Below are 19,004 nucleotides of genomic sequence, written 5' to 3' on the forward strand. Positions count from 1 at the left end.
CAGACGAGCTTCAATGCCATACAACTCTCCTTCCGTGGCCTCCAACTGCTCTTAAATGCAAGTAAAACTAAATGCATGCTCTTCAACCAATCGCTGTCCGCACCTGTCCGCCTGTCTAGCATCACTACTCTGGACGGTTCTGACTTAGAATATGTGGACAACTACAAATCTCTAGGTGTCTGGTTAGACTGTAAACTCTCCTTCCAGACTCACATTAAGCATCTCCAATCCAAAATGAAATCTACAATCGGCTTCCTATATCGCAACAAAGCATCCTTCACTCATGCTGCCAAACATACTCTCGTAAAACTGACTATCCTGTCGATCCTCCACTTCGGCGATGTAATTTACAAAATAGCCTCCAACACTCTACTCAGCAAACTATCACAGTGCCATCTGTTTGTCACCAAAGCCACATATACTACCCACCGCTGCGACCTGTATGCTCTCGTTGGCTGGCCCTCGCTTCATATTCGTTGTCAAACCCACTGGCTCCAGGTCATCTATAAGTCTTTGCTAGGTAAAACCCCGCCTTATCTCAGCTCACTGGTCACCATAGCAGCACCCACCCATAGCACGCGCTCCAGCAGGTATATTTCACTGGTCACCCCCAAAGCTATTCCTCCTTTGGTCGCCTTGCCTTCCAGTTCTCTGCTGCCAATGACGGGAAAGAATTGCAAAAATCACTGACGCCGGAGACTCATATCTCCCTCACTAACTTTAAGCACCAGCTGTCAGAGCAGCTGTACATAGCCCATCTGTAAATAGCTCATCCCCATACTGTTGTTTTTTTCTTTTTTCTTCTTTCTCTTTTGCACCCCAGTATCTCTACTTGCACGTTCATCTTCTGCACATCTATCCCTCCATTGTTTAAATGGCTAAATTGTAATTATTTCGAAACTATGGCCTATTGATTGCCTTACCTCTTTTATCCTACCGCATTTGCACATACTGTATATAGACTTTTTGTATTTTATTATTGACTGTATGTTTGTTTGTTCCATGTGTAACTCTGTGTTGTTATTTGTGTCACACTGCTTTGCTTTATCTTGGCCAGGTGGCAGTTGCAAATTAGAACTTGTTTTCAATTAGCCTACCTGGTTAAATAAAGGTAAAATAAAAAAATAAAAAATAAAATAAATTATTAGAGAGAAATAGGCAATGATTTAGCCTTTAAGAACAACTTTAAGTGTTTCCCCAAGTGTAGATGGAGAGATCGAATCTGTTTTATTTGTCTCAATAATGACATAATTTGCATTCGATAGAACGGTGCAGAATGAATTGTTTGAAGGTTTTGGAATTGTGCTTGGCCATGCAATCATGGGTGAACAGGGAGTACAGGAGTGGACTGAGCACGCACTCTTGAAGGGCCCCCCCTTGTTGAGGATCAGTGTGGCAGATGTGTTGCTACCCTTACTACCTGGGGGTGGCCCGTTAGGAAGTCCAGGATCCAGTTGCAGAGGGAGGTGTTTTGTCCTAGGGTCCTTAGCTTAGCGATGAGCCTTGAAGGCACTATGGTGTTGAACGATGAGCTCTAGTCAATGAATAGCATTCTCACGTAGGTGTTCTTTTTGTCCAGGTGAGAAAGAGCAGTGAGGAGTGCAATACTAGATTGCATCATCTGTGGATCTGTTGGGGCGGTATGCAAATTGGAGTGGGTCTAGGGTTTCTGGGATAATGGTGTTGATGTGAGCCATGAACAGCCTTTCAAAGCACTTCATGACCTCAGACGTGAGTGCTACGTGTCGGTAGTCATTTAGGCAGGTTACCTTTGCTTCCTTGGGCACAGGCACTATGGTGGTCTGCTTGAAACATGTTAGTATTACAGACTTGGTCAGGGAGAGGTTGAAAATGTCAGTGAAGATACTTGCCAGCGCATGCTCGGACTACAAGTCCTTGTAATCCGTCTGGCCCTACAGCCTTGTGAATGTTGACCTGTTTAAAGGCTACGGAGAGCGTGATCACACAGTCATCCGGAACATGCTCTCATGTATGTGTCAGTGTTGCTTGCCTCAAAGCAAGCATAGAAGTCATTTTGCTCATCTGGTAGGCCCGTGTCACTGGGCAGCTGGCAGCTGTGCTTCCCTTTGTAGTCCATAATAGTTTGCATGCCCTGCCACATCCGACAAGCGTCGGAGCTGGTTTAGTACTATTCAATCTTATTCCTGTATTGACGCTTTGCCTGTTTGATGGTTTGTCGGAGGGCATTGCGGGATTTCTTATAAGCGTCTGGGTTAGAGTCCCGCTCCTTGAAAGCGGCAGCTCTACCCTTTATCTCAGTGCGGATTTTGCCTGTAATCTATGGCTTCTGATTGGGGTATGTACAGTGCCTTGCGAAAGTATTCGGCCCCCTTGAACTTTGCGACCTTTTGCCACATTTCAGGCTTCAAACATAAAGATATAAAACTGTATTTTTTTGTGAAGAATCAACAACAAGTGGGACACAATCATGAAGTGGAACAACATTTATTGGATATTTCAAACTTTTTTAACACATCAAAAACTAAAAAATTGGGCGTGAAATACACTTATTGATGAAGCCAGTGACTAATGTGTTGTGTTCCTCAATGCCATCGGAAGAAACCCAGAACATATTCCAGTCTGTGCTAGCATAACAGTCCTGTAGCTTAGCATCTGCGTCATCTGATCACTTCCTTATTGGAGCGAGTCCCTGGTTTAGTTTTTTCTCGTAAGCAGGAATCAGGATTTGCCAAATAGTGGGCGAGGGAGAGCTTTGTACGCGTCTCTGTTTGTGGAGTAAAGGTGGTCTAGAGTTTCTTTCCCTCTGGTTGCACATTTAACATGCTGGTAGAAATTAGGATTTAAGTAACCCTTAAACATAAAAAACCCACGTTGGATATTTAACGTGTTACTAGTGCCAGCATCGTACATGGATACAGGTCATGTTCAGTTGATTCTCAATGTAGCTAGCTAGGTAGTTGTCCATATGTCAAGCTATATCTCAGCTAGCTAACTGTTAGAAATGGAGGAGAAGTGCTTAACTAAATCCACCGCCACATTCAAATAGCCCAGTCAGTGCTTGAGCACTCCTGTTTTTGCTGTGCATAGCTAGCCATGCTAGCAAGTCAGACGAATGTCCCTGTTGTCTGAAATCTTCTCAGCCAAGTATAGACGTAGTGAAGATATCCCTCGGTGCTCCTGGAGTTGAGCCATATAGAAACACATCTCAAAATAAACGTAGCTAGCTAGATAGTAAACAGTCAAGTGTCTCCAGCCAGCTCCCGCTTGAGTGTGATGTATTAGTTAGTATTAGCCATTAGTCTCAGTCAAATATAACAAAAAAATAAGTCTGTGCTCCTGGAATGAGAAGATAAAACAACATTGCTTTCATGTGAAAAGTAATATTCAAGTAGATGTCATGAAAATCAGTCCGTTGTCAGCTAGCAAATTAGCCAGCCAGCCAGCCATATATTTCTCCAGCCTGACTGCTAGCCTTCCTCGATCAACTTTACTCTATGCGCATAGAAGACGGGGAGGGTGTCGGAGCTGAAACTTGATCCCCTTCTTGTTGAGACCGGTTTTGATGTCCTTGAATTCAGCTAATTTCTTCACAAGGTTGGCACTCAGGTCCGGGTAGAATCATATATCTTGGCCACAGAATTTTGGTTCATGTTACCTTGCCCGGCACATTGCACATTCCTTGTCTTGGTAATAATGAAAGCGGGCTATGATTAACCTAGGTTGCTCCCCTGAGTTGGGTTTAGGGGAGAGGGATCTGTGCACTCGGTCGAGCTCCGGCAGCTTGTCAAAGACACCATCACTTCCACCAGCATGTTGGAGACAAATTTCACAGGGTTGACTCCAGTCTTAATTCTCTCCATGACGCCAACAATCGGATGTTTTCCCTTCTGGCATAATTCACCAGCGAATCTACCTTGGAAAGTAGAGCTGTGTTGGCTGTTTCCATATGAGATACAGCTCAGCAATCCGCTCGGTGTTGTCAATGGAGAAACCTGCTAGTGTAGTGAGGCATCGCCCAAATGTGTTGACTGTTTCGCAAAAGGCGTCAATGGAAGTTTGGAGAGGTGCAAGCCAAGTGCTGAGGAGACAAGCCATATCCTCTTTTAGGCTACTTATTTGTTTAGCTACCTCAGCTACAAGAGTGGTCATATACAAGGCCTCCAACTCTGCAGCAGGGCTGGCAGCCATATACAGTAGTTGGTTCGGCCTTCGATGTGTTGGTTGTAGCAGTTCTCTTTGGGCTGGTCTTGCTCAAACTACCATAAAAAGTGATCAAAAGAATATAACAAACTGATACATCAACATAAAAACTGACAGCGGAGTGTAAAAACTTTAAAATAAATGTTTAATTGGGTACCTTTCTCAAACACGTCTTCTTACATCGCCTGACCGGAAGTCTACCATTACTACACAATACTAACTGAAATGTCAAAGTGAAAAGAAGGAAACTCGTACAGAATAAAACTATTCCAAAACATGCATCCTGTTTGCAAAAAGGCACTAAAGTAAAACTGCAAAAAATGTGGTAAAGAAATTAACTTTATGTCTTGAATACAAAGTTTTATGTTTGGGGCAAATCCAACATCACTGAGTACCACTCTTCATAGTTTCAAGCATGGTGGTGGCTGCATCATGTTAGGGGTATGCTTGTCATCGGCAAGGACTAGGGAGTTTTTTGGGATAAAAAAAAACAGAATAGAGCTAAGCACAGGCACAATCCTAGAGGTAAACTTGTTTCAGTCTGCTTTCCAACAGTCACTGGGAGTAAAATTCACCTTTCAGCAGGACAATAACCTAAAACACAAGGCCAAATATATATGAGTTGCTTACCAAGATGACATTGAATGCTCCTGAGTGACCTAGTTACAGTTTTGACTTAAATCGTCTTGAAAATCTATGGCAAGACTTTAAAATGGCTGTCTCGTAATGATCAACAAACAACTTGACAGAGCTTGAAGAATTTTACAAATAAATATCTGCAAATATTGTACAATCCAGGTGTGAAAAGCTCTTAAAGACTTACCCAGAAAGAGGTACAGCTGTAATCGCTGTCAAAGGTGATTCTAACATCTATTGACCCGGGGGTGTGAATACTTACGTAAATTACACGTTTCTTCATTTAATTTTCAATAAATTAGCAAACATTTCTAAAAACGTGTTTTCACTTTGTCATTATGGTGTACTGTAATCTATTTAATCTAAATTGAATTCAGGCTGTAACATAACTAAATGTAAAGTAAGTCCAGCGGAATGATCTGAACTGGGGTGAAAGGAGCATCTATGAACTACTAACTCCCTCCCTCAGGTATGATTTGGGCAGAGGTAAAGGAGATCTGGTCCCAGGGAGCGGGAGAATACCTCTTAGAACCATGGAACTTCCTGGACTTCGGAATGTTGGCCATCTTCCTGGCGTCCTTCAGTTCCCGCTTCTCTGCCTATAACCACACCCACTCAGCCCAGCTATACGTCCACACACACTACACCCACCTCTCTACGCTGGACAACATCACCCTTCCACCACACGTACACTACTACACACTGGGTGAGTATACACACACCACACCACACACATACACAGAGCTTAGACTTGAGTCAATCATTCATTTAATCAATCAACCAACCAACCAACCAACCAACCAACCAACCAATCAATCCCCCCCAGCTCGTCTCTCCTGGTTGCCCTCTGACCCCCAGCTGATATCTGAGGGCCTGTATGCGGTTGCCGTGGTGCTCAGTTTCAGCCGCATTGCCTACATCCTGCCAGCCAATGAAAGCTTCGGACCGCTGCAGATATCACTGGGACGCACTGTTAAAGGTACACACATACACCTAACTAACTGCTATTTATGCAGGCAGGTCCCTGGTGACACAAGTCAATATTTGACGTCCATCCATGTCTAAGGATGTCGGGAGATGACGTGGAAAACGGCTGCTAGAGGCAACAGTGAGCGGTGTTACCTTCAAGGTTTTCGGTTTTGCTAGGGTGTTGTGGACAGGGATTGCAGATGGGCGTAAGCATCTGCCTCTTATTCCGAAGTTTGCAAGTTTGAGTCCAGTGATATAAAGTTGTTTTTGGTATTTTTGTTTTAAGCCTATCCCAAACCTTCTCTTACCTTAACCAACCAATCGGAGTTAATGCCTAACCTTAAGACTTTTGAGTTAATGCCTGAACTGAACTCCAACCTTAAAAATGCAGATTTAATGCCTAAACTTAGCCTTAAACACTTCTAAGAGTTATTCTTGGAAAATTTTTGAAATTTGACATTGAGAAACATGGATGATCGTCTAATTCTGACGTGAGACTGTGAGACCTGGTAGGTTAATGGGTTGCATGTTTCGTCACAATATTGTTTTGAAGACTGACTCCAGACAAAATGTTCTACTCAATGCCTTCTCAATTGGAGTTGATAAAAAGTTAGTCTAAAGTTCATTGTGGTGGCTTGGAAAAACAATGACATTTCTAAGGGAGGCAAATCATTAGTAGGAAAACCTTGTCATCATTGCGATGTCGTCAAAATGTCTTTAGACGTAGTTTAGCGTTAACTATTTAGCCAAGACTGAGGGGAGAGCACCGGATTTTAGCTAGCTAACTTAAGCATTGCTAAGTACTTTTGACAAACCTTGATAGCTAATAACAACATTGCCATCTGTCTAAAGTAAAATTTCCGACATCATAAAGATGGCAAAGTTGTTTACTACTAATTATTTGCCTACTGTATTAACATTCACACCGGAGTATCTCATATATAACCCCAACACCACAATAACCTCTCTGTTACTCTACCTGATAATCTCATATATAACCCCAACACCACAATAACCTCTCGGATACTCTACCTGATGATCTCATATATAACCCCAACACCACAATAACCTATCTGTTACTCTACATGATTATCTCATATATAACCCCAACACCACAATAACCTCTCGGATACTCTACCTGATGATCTCATATATAACCCCAACACCACAATAACCTCTCTGTTACTCTACCTGATTATCTCATATATAACCCCAACACCACAATAACCTCTTTGATACCCTACCTGATTATCTCATATACAGTGGGGCAAAAAAGTATTTAGTCAGCCACCAATTGTGCAAGTTCTCCCACTTAAAAAGATGAGAGAGGCCTGTAATTTTATCATAGGTACACTTCAACTATGACAGACAAAATTCGATTTTTTTTCTCCAGAAAATCACATTGTAGGATTTTTAATGAATTTATTAGCAAATTATGGTGGAAAATAAGTATTTGGTCACCTACAAATAAGCAAGATTTCTGGCTCTCACAGACCTGTAACTTCTTTAAGAGGCTCCTCTGTCCTCCACTCGTTACCTGTATTAATGGCACCTGTTTGAACTTGTTATCAGTATAAAAGACACCTGTCCACAACCTCAAACAGTCACACTCCAAACTCCACTATGGCCAAGACCAAAGAGCTGTCAAAGGACACCAGAAACAAAATTGTAGACCTGCACCAGGCTGGGAAGACTGAATCTGCAATAGGTAAGCAGCTTGGTTTGAAGAAATCAACTGTGGGAGCAATTATTAGGAAATGGAAGACATACAAGACCACTGATAATCTCCCTCGATCTGGGGCTCCACGCAAGATCTCACACCGTGGCGTCAAAATGATCACAAGAACGGTGAGAAAAAATCCCAGAACCACACGGGGGGACCTAGTGAATGACCTGCAGAGAGCTGGGACCAAAGTAACAAAGCCTACCATCAGTAACACACTACGCCACCAGGGACTCAAATCCTGCAGTGCTAGATGTGTCCCCCTGCTTAAGCCAGTACATGTCCAGGCCCATCTGAAGTTTGCTAGAGAGCATTTGGATGATCCAGAAGAAGATTGGGAGAATGTCATATGGTCAGATGATACCAAAATATAACTTTTTGGTAAAAACTCAACTCGTCGTGTTTGGAGGATAAAGAATGCTGAGTTGCATCCAAAGAATACCATACCTACTGTGAAGCATGGGGGTGGAAACATCATGCTTTGGGGCTGTTTTTCTACAAAGGGACCAGGACGACTGATCCGTGTAAAGGAAAGAATGAATGGGGCCATGTATCGTGAGATTTTGAGTGAAAACCTCCTTCCATCAACAAGGGCATTGAAGACGAAACGTGGCTGGGTCTTTCAGCATGACAATGATCCCAAACACACCGCCCGGGCAACGAAGGAGTGGCTTCGTAAGAAGCATTTCAAGGTCCTGGAGTGGCCTAGCCAGTCTCCAGATCTCAACCGCATAGAAAATCTTTGGAGGGAGTTGAAAGTCCGTGTTTCCCAGATCTGCATGGAGGAATGGGACAAAATACCAGCAACAGTGTGTGAAAACCTTGTGAAGACTTACAGAAAACGTTTGACCTCTGTCATTGCCAAAAAAAGGGTATATAACAAAGTATTGAGATAAACTTTTGTTATTGACCAAATACTTATTTTCCACCATAATTTGCAAATAAATTCATTAAAAAAAATGTTTTTCTCATTTTGTACCTATGATGAAAATTACAGGCCTCTCATGTTTTTAAGTGGGAGAACTTGCACAATTGGTGGCTGACTAAATACTTTTTTGCCCCACTGTATAACCCCAACACCACAATAACCTCTCTGATACCCTACCTGATTATCTCATATATAACCAACCCCAACACCACAATAACCTCTCTGTTACTCTACCTGATAATCTCATAACCCAAACACAACAGTAACCACTCTGTTAATATACCTGATTATATCACTTTCTCACCCCTCCCGTGTGTGTGTGTGTGTGTGTTGCAGACATCTTGAAGTTCATGGTGATCTTTATCCTGGTGTTCCTGGCGTTTATGATCGGAATGTTCAACCTCTACTCTTACTACCTGGGGGCCAAGCAGAACGATGCCTTTACCACGTAAAACATTCACACACACACACAGTCCTACTACCTGGGGGCCAAGCAGAACGACTCCTTTATCACGCATTACTTTCACACACACACAGTCCTACTACCTGGGGGCCAAGCAGAACGATGCCTTTACCACGTAAAACATTCACACACACACAGTCCTACTACCTGGGGGCCAAGCAGAACGACTCCTTTATCACGCATTACATTCACACACACACAGTCCTACTACCTGGGGGCCAAGCAGAACGACTCCTTTATCACGCATTACATTCACACACAGTAACAACTTCCGTGCAGCCTTTAGCTCAGCAGGCTAACTCAGATGGTTTCAACCCAGTCCGTTACATTATTTTCATTCTAATGATGTTTTATTTCCAGTGGTGCTTCAAATAACTCCCCCATCCTCCCTTCTATTTCCCCTCCCCTCCCCTCCCCTCCCTCCAGTCTCGAGGAGAGCTTTAAGACTCTGTTTTGGGCGATCTTCGGCCTGTCGGAGGTGAAGTCGGTAGTCATTAACAACGATCACAAATTCATTGAGAACATCGGCTACGTGCTGTATGGTGTTTACAATGTTACCATGGTGATCGTTCTGCTCAACATGCTGATCGCAATGATAAACAGCTCTTTCCAGGAGATAGAGGTACACACCCCACTACTGATGCTACCAGACTCTTAATATGATTGGTAAATACTGTAACATTTAAGAACTTGCCCCCTAATCCCCCTGTCCAAAACGTGTAAACATTGGACCATAAATTGTGCCTTCCTGTATTATACTGATGTTAAAATGTTTATTCTATCCTACTGAGGCATTTACTTTGTGTTCATATTCTTATCTTTTGTTATTTCTTATTGTTGAGAAGGAACCCGGAAGTAAGCATTTCATTGAACGATGTATACCATGTGTATCCCGTACGATAAATAAAACTTGAAACACACCCATGCAAGCACACACATACGCACACTCAAATACATGCCTGACACACACAGGATCAAGGCCCTGGCATTGTAAGGTCTCATCAGTCAGACTCTCCTAAACCTGTTTAATAATCTCTCCTTCCTTCTTCTCTGTTCTTCTCTCTCTCTCTCTTCTGTTCTTCTCTCCCTCTCTCTGTCCTCTCTTCTTCTCTCTCTCTCCCCATTCTCTCCTCTCGCTCTCTCTTTCATTCTCTTACCTTCCTTCTCGCTCTCTCTCTCCTTCCTTCTCTCCCTCTCTCTCTACCTGTTTACAGGATGATGCTGATGTGGAGTGGAAGTTTGCCCGTGCCAAGCTGTGGTTCTCCTACTTTGAGGAAGGCAGGACCCTGCCCGTCCCATTTAACCTGGTTCCTAGTCCTAAAGCAATGCTGGGGCTGGCCACTGCTGTTAGAGAGCTGCTGCTACACAGCCACACACAGCCACCTGACGGAGCGCAGCTCAACCAGGTACACACACAAACACACCTCTTTGTTCATCCACTGTATCAGCCTCTAGTTATGGTAGACGATGGTCTTGTATCAGCCTCTAGTTATGGTAGACCTTGGTCCTGTATCTGTCTCTAGTTATGAACCATGGTAGACCTTGGTCCTGTATCAGCCTCTAGTTATGGTAGACTTAGGCTCTGTATCAGCCTGTAGTTATGAACCATGGTAGACGTAGGTCCCGTTTCAGCCTCTAGTTATGGACCATGGTAGACCTTGGATCTGTATCTGCCTCTAGTTATGAACCATGGTAGACATTGGTTCTGTATCTGCCTCTAGTTATGGTAGACCTTGGTCCTGTATCTGTCTCTAGTTATGGTAGACCTTGGTCCTGTATCTGTCTGTAGTTATGAACCATGGTAGGTCTTGGTCCTTTATCTGCCTCTAGTTATGAACCATGGTAGACCTTGGTCCTGTATCTGCCTTTAGTTATGGTAGACGTAGTGTAAGATGACGCCGACAGAGACGGTTCGAATTCTTAGGAAACTGCAGTCTGCTGCCTCAGTTTGTATGATGGCAATTTGCATATACTCCAGAATGTTATGAAGAGTGATCAGATGAATTGCAATTAATTGCAAAGTCCCTTTTTGCCATGCAAATGAACTGAAACCCCCCAAAACATGTCCACTGCATTTCAGCCCTGCCACAAAAGGACCAGCTGACATCATGTCAGTGATTCTCTCATTAACACAGGTGTGAGTGTTGACGAGGACAAGGCTGGAGATCACTCTGTCGTGCTGATTGAGTTCGAATAACAGACTGGAAGCTTCAAAAGGAGGGTGGTGCTTGGAATAATTGTTCTTCCTCTGTCAACCATGGTTACCTGCAAGGAAACACGTGCCGTCATCATTGCTTTGCACAAAAAGGGCTTCACGGGCAAGGATATTGCTGCCAGTAAGATTGCACCTAAATCAACCATTTATCGGATCATCAAGATCTTCAAGGAGAGCGGTTCAATTGTTGTGAAGAAGGCTTCAGGACGCCCAAGAAAGTCCAGCAAGTGCCAGGACCGTCTCCTAAAGTTGATTTAGCTGTGGGATCGGGGCACCACCAGTACAGAGCTTGCTCAGGAATGGCAGCAGTCAGGTGTGAGTGCATCTGCATGCACAGTGAGGCGAAGACTTTTGGAGGATGGCCTGGTCAAAAGGTACAGGGATTGGACTGCTGAGGACTGGGGTAAAGTAATTTTATCTGATGAATCCCCTTTCCGATTGTTTGGGGCATCCAGAAAAAAGCTTGTCCGGAGAAGACAAGGTGAGCACTGCCATCAGTCCTGTGTCATGCCAACAGTAAAGCATCCTGAGACCATTCTTGTGTGGGGTTGCTTCTCAGCCAAGGGAGTGGGCTCACTGACAATTTTGCCTAAGAACACAGCCATGAATAAAGAATGGTACCAACACATCCTCTGAGAGCAACTTCTCCCAACCATCCAGGAACAGTTTGGTGACGAACAATGCCTTTTCCAGCATGATGGAGCACCTTGCCATAAGGCAAAAGTGATAACTAAGTGGCTCAGGGAACAAAACATAGATATTTTGGGTCCATGGCCAGGAAACTCCCCAGACCTTAATCCCATTGAGAATGTTTGGTCAATCCTCAAGGGGCAGGTGGACAAACAAAAACCCACAAATTCTGACAAACTCCAAGCATTGATTATGCAAGAATGGGCTGCCATCAGTCAGGATGTGGCCCAGAAGTTAATTGACAGCATGCCAGGGCAGATTGCAGAGGTCTTGAAAAAGAAGGGTCAACACTGCAAATATTGACTCTTTGCATCAACTTCATTTAATTGTCAATAAGAGCCTTTGACACTTATGAAATGCTTATACTTCAGTATTCCATAGTAACATCTGACAAAAATATCTAAAGACACTGAAGCAGCAAACTTTGTGGAAAGTAATATTTGTGTCATTCTCAAAACGTTTGGCCACAGCTGTATACAGTACGAAATTCGAGCAAGGGATGCCTTCCAGAGAGAACTAAGAGATTGTAGCATTCTCTGTTTCATGGAAACATGACTCTCTCGGGGTATGTTGTTGGAATCGTTTCAGCCACCGGGCTTCTCCATGCATCGCGCCGACGGAGATAAACACTTCTCTTGGAAGAGGAAGGGCGGGGGTGTATGCTTCATGATTAACGACTCATGGTGTAATCATAACATACAGGAACTCAAGTCTTTTTGCTCACCCGACCTAGAATTCCTTACAATCAAATGCAGGCCATTTTACCTACCAAGAGAATTCTCATCAGTTGTTGTCACAGCGGTGTACATTCGCCCTCAAGCAGACACCAAGACGGCCCTCAAGGAACTTCACTGGACTCGTAGCTAGGGATTTTAACAAGAAAATTTGAGAACAAGGCTACCTAAATTCTATCAGCTTCTTTATTGCACTACGCACAGGGGTAATACACTCGACCACTGCTACTCTAACTTTTGCGATGCATACAAAGCCATCCCCCACCCTCCCTTCAGCATATCCGACCACGACGCCATCTTGCTCCTACCGTCTTATAGGCAGAAACTCAAACAGGATGTACCAGTGATGAGAACCCATTCAACGCTGGTCTGACCAATCGGAAGCCACGCTTCAAGATTGTTTTGATCACGCGTGGAATATGTTGCGGTCATCCTCAGAGAACAGCATCGTCCTATACGCTGACTTGTGAGTGATTTTAGAAAGAAGTACATTGGAGATGTTGTACTGTGACTATTAAAACCTACCCTAACCAGGAACTGTGAATGGGTGGCGGAATTTGTGCAAAACTGAAAGCATGAACCACCGCATTTAACAATGGAAAGATGTCCAGGAATATGGCTGAATATAAACAGTGTAGTTATTCCCTCCGCAAGGCAATCAAACAAGCGAAATGCCAGTACAGGGACAAGGTGGAGACGCAAATCAACGGCTCCGACACGAGACGTATGTGGCAGAGTCTACAGGAAATAATGGACTACAAAAAAAAGCCACGTCACAGGCACCAACATCACGCCTCCAGACAAACTAAACACCTTCTTTGCCCGCTTTGAGGATACAGTGCCTCCGTCGCGCCCCACTAACAAGGACTGCGCCTCCCCCCTCCTTCCTTCTCCATGTGAGAGATTGTGAGAAAAACATTTAAATGTATTAACCCTCGCAAGGCTGCTGGCAAAGAGGAAGGAAATTGCCCTGCTTGCAACAGAAGAGAAGTCCAGGTCACAAAAAAAGTCCTCAGGTCATCTTGGAACAAAGCTGTCCTCTCCAACTCTTCCTCTGAAGAAGCTAGGCTAATTATTGAAGCAATGATGCCTTAGCAAGGCTTCTAATTGGCTAAAACAAAATAGGTTACTTTAGTTGACTACAGCATAAAAGGTCAAAATATTTAAGTGAATGGTACAATAGAAAATGAAACATTGACCCTGAAATTTTGTTTCTTCTACGTTTGCACATGAAAGTAACAAGTGTTTGATGCAATAGAAAACACCATAGGCTCATCAAGTAGTAAAGGGTAATGATTATAATACATGGTTTTATGAGGGTATTAGACTGGGACAAAGCGCACCAATTCATCATCATCATCAGGGTTTCAAACGTGGGGCAAAACACATCATAGGAGTTGACCACTGGTCTAAAAACCAACCATTTATTTTCCTGGGGCAGAGCAACAATGCACCACACCCAAATGTGAAAAGATAACGTTCAACTGTGCAACTATAGAAAATAAGGTTGCATGATGATACATAAGGGTTCCTATTATTACATTTGTAAGTGCATTTATAAATGGTTAACTGGAGGCAAGCACTGACTGCCGATCACACTATTTTGACCAATGCGTTGTAACCTGCTTTTCACTGGTTTATAATGCATTTACAAATGATTAAATAACCATTAATAACATAATTATAAAACTTACTGTAAAGTGTTAACGGTAATACGTATTTATATAGGTATGTAAACAGTATTAATATAGCAATCGTAATAAGTATTTAATACTGTGTTCCAGCTGGGAGACAGTAAAGCTTCAGGATACAGCAACTCTCCGAGACCCACCAGATACCAGGTAACATACACCAGGATTATTTTATTATTTTAATGAGCATGGCCTTATTTATATTACAGCATATTGGATGACTGTCATTCATATTCCATGGACAAAGCTCAATGTAACAACGATAGGTTTAGGCTACTACATGATACTGTAATTTTCCCTAAACCTATCATGACGTTGATAGAACCTAACCTATGAATGAAAGTTTACAATGTAGGTTCACAGGTCAAGAGAATTCTTAACAATCAAGCTCACAGACAGTAACATATTCAATATAATCTTGTCTGCATCTAGCTGATATATATTTTTATTTATTTAACCTTTATTTAACTAGGCAAGTCAGTTAAGAACAAATTCTTTTTTACAATGACGGCCTAGGAACAGTGGGTTAACTGCCTTGTTCAGGGGCAGAACGACAGCTCGGGAATTCAATCTAGCCACCTTTCAGTTACTGGCCCAACTCTCTAACCACTAGGCTACCTGCCGCCCCATCGAAAATGCAAGCATTAGTACAACAGTTGCAAATGAGAGATTCTATTGGACCAATTCAGCTATGTTTATCCCCATTTCATTCTGTTTAAGAAACATTTTTCAACAGAATATGCAGAATGAATACACCCCTAATCACACACAAACACAGTTCATTTCGTAGCAGCCACATACAAACAGCATAATCACTTTTCACGTTGTAATTCCTTCTCTGATCTACTTGGTCTCCTCCTCTCACCTTTTCCCTTCGCTTGTGGACTTCAGTGCACAACACATCAGCTGTATGTGACCAGGTGAAAAAAACATTCCAAGCCAAAGCTTCATATCATACCCTCTAAATGCTACACACAGCCTACATTGTTGTCACCATATTATCTAACGTCATAGTCAACATAGCTAACATAACTAATGCACTAGTAAACTTGCTACAATCATGCAGTACAGTCAGCAAGCATTTTAGCAGTTACACCGGAGTGCCCTGGTGGCAATAAATGAATACAACCAAAAGCTTACCTTGACTTAAGAGTTCCAGTGTTGGATAGCCATAGCCAGTTAGCTAACGTAACATTCCTCTCTGTTTTGAGCTGGGTTTTTGATTAGGCTAAACAAGCTAGCTAGATAAAGTAGCTAACTAAGTAAAAGTGAGAAAAAAAATACTACGAAATATAGCTAGCTCTCTCTCCCTTTCTCTTGCCTCTCAATATTTTTTTAAGAAATGTATTTGTTCAAAACTGTTAAACTTCCATTCTCTCGCTTTGAGTCAACTACTCACCACATTTTATGCACTGCAGTGCTAGTTATCTGTAGCTTATACTTTCAGTACGAGATTCATTCTCTGATCCTTTGATTGGGTGGACAACATGTCAGTTCATGCTGCAAAAGCTCTGATAAGTTAGAGGACGTCTTCCAGAAGTTGTCATAATTATGGAAGGGGGGTGATAACAATGAGCCTCCTACGTTTTGTATTGTAGTCAATGTACCCAGAGAAGGATGGAAGCTAGCTGTCCTCTGGCTACACCATGGTGCTACCCTACAGAGTGCTGTTGAGGCTACTGTAGACCTTCTTTGCAAAACAGTGTGTTTTAAATAAATTATTTGGTGACGTGAATATGCAGTATTTAGTATATTATATATATGTTTCACTATTTACATTTTTATGAAAATCACTGAAAAGGATGGTCCTCCCCTTCCTCCTCTGAGGAATCGTCACTCACTCACTCACAATACCAGGTTACAATAATGAATGTATATTTTGTAAGTTTATCTGTTCAGTTTGTGTGTGTGTATGTTGCAGAAGATCATGAAGCGCCTTATAAAACGTTACATCATCAAAGCCCAGACGGACAAAGAAAATGACGAGATCAACGAAGGTGACTGACACACACACACACACACACACACACACACACTTCAGTCATAAGAAATGCCGAGTAGTTTTGAAACTTTACTCAACACGAACTGTGTGGTCTGTGTGTGTGTGTGTGTGTAGGTGAGCTGAAAGAGATTAAGCAGGATATCTCCAGTCTGCGTTATGAGCTGCTGGAGGACAAGAATCACAACATGGAGGAGCTGCAGGAGCTTCTGGGGAGGCTGAGAGAGACTTACAACACACACCACACACACCACACAGAGGAACACACACAATAACACACACCACACATAGGAACACACCACACACACCACACTGAGGAACACACACAATTACACACACACCACACAGAGGAACACACACAATAACACACCACACAGAGGAACACACACAATAACACACCACACACACCACACTGAGGAACACACACAATTACACACACACCACACAGAGGAACACACACAATAACACACACACCACACAGAGGAACACACAATAACACACACCACACAGAGGAACACACCACACACACCACACTGAGGAACACACACAATTACACACACACCACACAGAGGAACACACACAATAACACACACACCACACAGAGGAACACACACAATAACACACACACACACACCACACAGAGGAACACACACAATAACACGCACACACCACACAGAGGAACACACACAATAACACACACACACCACACAGAGGAACATACACAATAACACACACACCACACAGAGGAACACACCACACAGAGGAACACACACAATAACACACACACCACACAGAGGAACACACACACCACACAGAGGAACACACACACAACACAGAGGAACACACACAATAACACACACACCACACAGAGGAACACACACACAACACAGAGGAACACACACAACACAGAGGAACACACACAATAACACACACACCACACAGTAACACACACACCACACAGTAACACACACACCACACAGTAACACACACACACCACACAGTGTAACACACACACCACACAGAGTAACACACACACCACACAGAGTAACACACACACCACACAGAGTAACACACACACCACACAGAGTAACACACACACACAACACACACCACACAGAGGAACACACACCACACAGAGTAACACACACACCACACAGAGTAACACACACACCACACAGTAACACACACACCACACAGAGTAACACACACACCACACAGAGTAACACACACACCACACAGAGTAACACACACACACACAACACACACCACACAGAGTAACACACACACCACACAGAGTAACACACACACCATACAGAGTAACACACACAATAACACAATAACACACAAGTTTTAAGAAACTGGTTTCAGTTGCTGCATTGATGTCCTTCCTGCCTTCTTTCCAAGTACCACCTGGACTCAGCAGAACATATACTCATTACTGTATCTTCTGTTCCCTCAGAGAGGGAAACCAGGTACAACACAGCTATGGGGAGTTCCCGCCCTCTACTGATCAGTACGCCACCCCCTGGGCCCAGTACACCTTGTCCAGCTGCGTCCTAAAAAAAATGACAGTGCTTATTAGGGAGCGACATGTTGGGGTTAGTCATCCCTTTGTTATCCAACGGGTCTAGGTAGCCAGCTAGCTTCTCATCCACCGGAGGCATGTAGAAAATCCCAGCCCCCTCCATATCCGTGAAGTGGGAATTATCCATGCAACATCAGCTTGTCAGACTGTGGCTGGGCACAGGTTGTCTTAAGCTCATCGAAAGAGTCTTGAAAAAGAGGCTGATAGCACCAGTAGCAGGACTGTGGAAAGCACCAGTAGCAGGACTGTGGATAGCACCAGTAGCAGGACTGTGGATAGCACCAGTAGCAAGCCTGTGGATAGCACCAGTAGCAGGACTGTGGATAGCACCAGTAGCAGGACTGTGGATAGCACCAGTAGCAGGACTGTGGATAGGCCCAGTAGCGATGCAGGACTGTGGATAGCACCAGTAGCGATGCAGGACTGTGGATAGCACCAGTAGCAGGACTGTGGATAGCACCAGTAGCAGGACTGTGGATAGCACCAGTAGCAGGCAGGACTGTGGATAGCACCAGTAGCAGGCAGGACTGTGGATAGCACCAGTAGCAGGCAGGACTGTTGATAGCAGAGGTAGCAGGCAGGACTGTGGATAGCACCAGTAGCAGGCAGGACTGTGGATAGCACCAGTAGCAGGCAGGACTGTGGATAGCACCAGTAGCAGTGTAGGACTGTGGATAGCACCAGTAGCGGTGCAGGACTGTGGATAGCACCAGTAGCAGGACTGTGGATAGCACCAGTAGCAGGACTGTGGATAGCACCAGTAGCGGTGCAGGACTGTGGATAGCACCAGTAGCAGGACTGTGGATAGCACCAGTAGCAGAACTGTGGATAGCACCAGTAGCAGGACTTTGGATAGCACCAGTAGCAGGACTGTGGCTAGCACCAGTAGCGGTGCAGGACTGTGGATAGCACCAGTAGCGGTGCAGGACTGTGGATAGCACCAGTAGCGGTGCAGGACTGTGGATAGCACCAGTAGCGGTGCAGGACTGTGGATAGCACCAGTAGCGGTGGAGGACTGTGGATAGCACCAGTAGCGGTGCAGGACTGTGGATAGCACCAGTAGCAGGAATGTGGATAGCACCAGTAGCAGGACTGTGGATAGCACCAGTAGCAGGACTGTGGATAGCACCAGTAGCAGTACTGTGGATAGCACTAGTAGCAGTAGCAGGACTGTGGATAGCACCAGTAG

The 19,004-nt window shown here is 43.8% G+C and overlaps 1 protein-coding gene across 1 annotated transcript in view; it reads left to right on the plus strand.

Annotated features, from left to right (window-relative positions):
- The window catches only part of LOC139417898 (short transient receptor potential channel 6-like), a 56,726-nt gene extending 38,904 nt beyond the window's left edge, over window positions 1-17,822 (plus strand). The window contains exons 11-18 of the mRNA XM_071166882.1: window positions 5,288-5,524; window positions 5,645-5,797; window positions 8,775-8,886; window positions 9,328-9,523; window positions 10,116-10,307; window positions 14,325-14,381; window positions 16,153-16,228; window positions 16,348-17,822. Of these exons, the coding sequence (XP_071022983.1) occupies window positions 5,288-5,524; window positions 5,645-5,797; window positions 8,775-8,886; window positions 9,328-9,523; window positions 10,116-10,307; window positions 14,325-14,381; window positions 16,153-16,228; window positions 16,348-16,505 (1,181 nt within the window). The 3' untranslated portion in view covers window positions 16,506-17,822. The remainder of the gene's footprint in view (window positions 1-5,287; window positions 5,525-5,644; window positions 5,798-8,774; window positions 8,887-9,327; window positions 9,524-10,115; window positions 10,308-14,324; window positions 14,382-16,152; window positions 16,229-16,347) is intronic.
- The last annotated feature ends 1,182 nt before the right edge of the window (window positions 17,823-19,004 follow it).

Source organism: Oncorhynchus clarkii, chromosome 10 (genome assembly GCF_045791955.1).
Source record: "Oncorhynchus clarkii lewisi isolate Uvic-CL-2024 chromosome 10, UVic_Ocla_1.0, whole genome shotgun sequence".
Lineage (NCBI taxonomy): Eukaryota > Metazoa > Chordata > Actinopteri > Salmoniformes > Salmonidae > Oncorhynchus > Oncorhynchus clarkii.